The 4,739-nt window shown below is 40.7% G+C and overlaps 1 protein-coding gene across 1 annotated transcript; it reads left to right on the top strand.

The window, feature by feature from the left end:
* Positions 1 to 1,391: 1,391 nt before the first annotated feature.
* On the top strand, positions 1,392 to 3,980 carry LOC139854356 (uncharacterized). Its single transcript, XM_071843664.1, has 2 exons — positions 1,392 to 1,533; positions 2,495 to 3,980. The coding sequence occupies exon 2, from the start codon at positions 3,273 to 3,275 to the stop codon at positions 3,978 to 3,980; it is 708 nt and encodes a 235-aa protein (XP_071699765.1). The 5' UTR covers positions 1,392 to 1,533; positions 2,495 to 3,272.
* The last annotated feature ends 759 nt before the right edge of the window (positions 3,981 to 4,739 follow it).

The following is a 4,739-nucleotide window of genomic DNA, read 5'->3' as shown; positions in this document are numbered from 1 at the left end:
ATATTTGGGGTATTGATTTTATGGGGCCCTTCCCTACTTCGAATAAATGCAAGTATATTCTTGTTGCAGTTGATTATGCCTCCAAGTGGGCTGAAGCAAAGGCTTTACCCACGAATGATGCGAGAGTTGTTGTGAGTTTCTTGAAGAATTTGTTCTCACGCTCCAGGATTCCGAGAGCGTTAATTTTCGACCGTGGCACTCATTTTGCCAATTCTCTAATTGAGAAGGTGCTCAAGAAGTATGGGGTAAATCATCGCTTCTCGACTCCTTACCACCCACAAACTAGTGGGCAAGTAGAGAATACCAATCGCGGTCTAAAGCGTATTCTTGAAAGAACGGTGAATGATAATCCTAAAATTTGGCACCGGAAGTTGGATGATGCCTTATGGGCGTTCCGAACACCGTTCAAGATGCCCATTGGAACGACACCTTTTCGATTAGTTTATGGGAAGGCATGCCACCTTTCGATTGAAGTTGAACATCGAGCTTATTGGGCACTCAAGTTGTGCAACACCGATTTAGCCAAAGCGGGTGAATCAAGGTTTTTACAATTGCACGAATTAGAGTAGTTGAGATTAGAGGCTTATGAGAATTCTACTTCTTATAAAGAGAAAACTAAGCGATGGCACGATGCCCGCTTGAAAGAAAGAAAAGAGTTTAAAGAGGGAGACAAAGTGTTAATGTTCTTGTCGCGTTATAAGTTTTCACCGAGAAAACTTAGGTCCCGATGGTCGAGACCATACGTGGTTAAGCGTGCGTTTCCCTCCGGATATGTGGAGTTGATTGGTAATGATGGGAATGCTTTTAAGGTTAATGGACATCGGTTGAAATTATATTATGATGGTGTTGATATAACCTAACGTGAGGATCTCACGTTCTACCCCAAGGCTAACTAAGCTTGGGGCCGAGTCTAGTGCAAGACTCGTTAAAAAAAACTCGCACACGGACCTTTTGTATAGTTTGTTCATTTTTCATCATTGCATGATTAGTGTGATTTTACATGTATTAAGTGCTCGTTTGCTGCTGCTATGTGGGTATTTGTTAGTGTCGTTGTTTTGTTTTGCTGTTACTTGTTTAAAATGCCCAAAAACACCAGAACACGTCTGGCACGCCGTGCCATAACTTGGCCCTCCGTGCCATTTGAACTAAATTTTCGGCAGAAGTGGTTTGGCACTCCGTGCCACTTGCTGGCCCTCTGTGCCATGTTCAAAATCAGCCAATGTAGTCAGCAATCGGCACACCGTGCCACCCATTTGGCACAATGTGCCACCACCTGTTGACCATGTTGCCCGATGTTTGACCTGACCCACGGTTTAATTGGTGACCCATTTTTTTCTTATAACCTGATCAGATTTTAATTGCATCTATATTATAAGACCCATTAAATTTTATTAATATTTTGTATCACTTCACTCTCCCTCTCTCTACAGGAGCCGGTCGGCTCTTTCTCTCCAACACCCACTAACCCTTATTTTTTTTTTTGTGCAATCCGTGCTTAATCCTTCTGCATCTCTGCAATTATTCATGGGAAGGGTATGAATCCTGTTTCTTTTCTTCTATTTGTTTACGAATTTACATGCCTTATCATCTTGATTTCGGTTTACATGTGGGTTTGTTTAAAATTGCTAGTTTTTGCTTGAATACCCGAATTTGTTGCTAATTAGTGATATTTATGCTTAGTATGCCATGAATCCTTGCTTAATTTGTTCAAGTTTCAATTTTTAGAAGTTAGGGTTCATGTGAATTAGGGGTTTTGACCCAAATCCGAATTTGGTGATTTCTTGGAGTTATTTTTGTTGTTTAATCAAGCTATTACTTCTACTAGTCTCATACCATGTACTTATTTGTGTCAATTTCATGGATTGTTTGATCTTGGTGCTTTCAATTTGACTGGTCATGGCTTGTTGGCTTTCTGAGTTTGACTTCGGTTGACTTTTATGAATTAAATGCAATTAGAAATAGTTATGTGCTATTTAGATCCGAATGATGTTGAGTTGTGTTGTTAGCTATGTTTTTATGCTATTTCTATTAAAATTTATCATGTTTAAGGTGTGATTGTCATGTTGCTCGTATGCTTTGAGTCTGGATCCTAGGTTGACTAGTTGTTTGCTATTGGAGTGTTTTGATTGTTTAAGCAGATATATGTGATGTTTTTATTTCTTATGTTTTGTGAACTTCGAATGTAGGAATGGAAATATGTGAGTATGAATGTAGTTACTTTTTTTTGGAAAGTCATGGTTATCTGCGACGTTTTGACTCATGTGGTGTGACTTTGCGTAATGATGATATGTCTGACTATTTACATACCAGTTTTTTTGGTTAAGTGAATTGTTTAGATTGTGATTATGCAATGATAGCATGTTGGAATGACATTTTGTTTAATCGAAATCCTATGATTTTATGCTTAGTGTGGTGATTGAGAACATGTGCATTTTTGCGTCTAACGCTAATTCCTTTGTTGCCACTTTGTTTGTGTTGATTGTAAATTGTGCAGTCAAGGAATCCTGAAATTAAACAACCGGCTGCTAAGAGACAGAGACAAGTTGAGGTAGATGATCCTATGGACGAAAGTGATAATCACGAGAAGGGTTCTGAATCTGAGAGTCAGTTTACACTTCAGTCTACACCTAACTAGTGGATTAATGCATTGATACGGGATGCTCAATACAGGGATCGTGTGAAAGTTCTTATGGACAGTGATGTCATTCTGTCCAAGCATATTAACTTTGAGCCTTTATTGTTGGCACGGTAGTATAATGTAATTATGGGGCTTCTGCGTTGTCAGGTTACCCCAATTAATTCTTCTACAACCTAAACCATTAAGGCTTGGGAGCATTTATTTCAGATTGATGTGCCAGTTTACCCTTTGATTACTCGTGAATTTTTGTCGCCACTCGCGGTTCGTTTCACCGCTCCGATTGCTAGAGATTATATGAAGTTTCGGTTGGGGGTGTAGAGTGTACTATGACTCTTAAATATTTTGTGAAAGCGCTTGGAATTTATGACGGTATTCCATGGTTAGTTGTTTATTTGGGGAGATGTGAGCACGAGGAGTCAGGTTTTGATTATGCTGGGGCTTGGGAGAGGTGAGTAATGTGGAGTTCAAAGCAAGTAAGAAATCGTTTACCAAGATCACAGATAGTCGCCATCGATGTATTCATCGTTTTGTTGCTAACACCATAAGTTACCAGAAGAACAACGAAAAGGTTTCAAACAAGGATCTTTGGTATGTTCTGGCAATCGTGAACGGCCGTCCTGTGCATATACCACGGATGATTTTATCATATCTGCATGAGGATAATTCGGGTAAGCCTAGGACTACAAAATACGGGGGTCATTTTGTCACTTTGATTGCACAGAGCCTCGGTATTGATCTAACAGGTCTTCATTCAGTTAACATGAAAGAGCTTGGTATGAATGATTATATTAAGGGGAATATTTTGAAGGAAAATAATCTTGGGTCATTGGTTCGGTATTTTGCGGAAGCGTCTGATAATGCGGACATGGAGGAGCCTAGGCAATATGGGCAGGCTCCTGTTGATTATACAGATGTGATGTTGCGTTTAGGACGTATTGAGCTTGGTCAGGAGGAGGACCGTCGTTCCAGACTCGAGCGTGCCGAGCGAGTCGATGCCGAGCGTAAGAAGTTCAACACTGGGGTGATGAGATATTTGGGTGATATGTCTAGGGAGATCACAGCGGTGCGCTACGATCAGCAGTGGGGAAACTATCGGAGTGATGTTGTTACTCACCACTACCTTTCTACACAGGCTACTTTAGACTCCGATGACCCGATGGATGTGCAGTTTAAGCGGCCTCGATATTATACTCACCCACACCATCCTGCTTATGTGCCCACATTTGATTGGGGTGGTGCGTCTACTAGCACCAGTTTGTCACAGCTTCAGCAACAGCAGGGCGAGTTTCTGTACTATCAGAGGAAGCGTCGCCATAACCGTGTGCCACGTGGTGGCCCTTAGGCTGATGATTAGGACCTTCATGCCTGATTTCTGATTGTGTTGTATATTTTACATTTTCTTCAGTTGTACTGTACTCATACTTTCTTATTTTCGCCTGTGTACTCTTGGCATGTATTTTTGATGATGGTGGTTTTTCCTCCAGCCCTTGTTTAGATTAACCTTTTTGTGTTGTACATTTTTATTGGTATTAAGGTAGCTCGGTAAGCCTGGCAGTAAGTTCAGCATGATGCTAATGTTCATGCAATGTTGTGTATGCGATCGGGAAAGGGCGATGTCTTATGCTGGCAGTAAGATCAGCGCTATCCATCAAGTGTCCTTTCGCTGATCATCATATCTTTGTCGCTGGGAAGTTCTCGCTCCCTTTTTGCTTATTTCCCCTCTCGAACTTATCTTTGACAATATTATCAAGTGATGAGGGCATTACCTGAACTTAAGTGTGGGGGGAGATAATTTCTCGCGGGTTGGTTTGTGCATGCTTGGCCCTTGCTATTCTTTTTGGAAATTGGATTTTATTTACTTGTGACGTGCTTTAAATGGTCTAATTTTTTTTCGGAACCATGCTTAATTGGACTTAATAATTATTCGGGCAATGATTTCCTTTCTTTCGATACTATTGTTGTTGACATACGAGATGTATCATTTATGGAGCCGACCGTAAGGTTAAAATTGCATGACTAGCATATGTGTGTAGGTTATGTGGACTATGGACTTTAGTGTGTGAGTGTTTGACCTTAGACGCTCGTTTTTAGGTCCCATTGC

Source organism: Rutidosis leptorrhynchoides, chromosome 6, assembly GCF_046630445.1.
Source record: "Rutidosis leptorrhynchoides isolate AG116_Rl617_1_P2 chromosome 6, CSIRO_AGI_Rlap_v1, whole genome shotgun sequence".
Classification (NCBI taxonomy): Eukaryota; Viridiplantae; Streptophyta; class Magnoliopsida; order Asterales; family Asteraceae; genus Rutidosis; species Rutidosis leptorrhynchoides.
The sequence above is the reverse complement of the archived record's forward strand: the minus strand, read 5'-3'. Positions and strand labels throughout refer to the sequence as shown.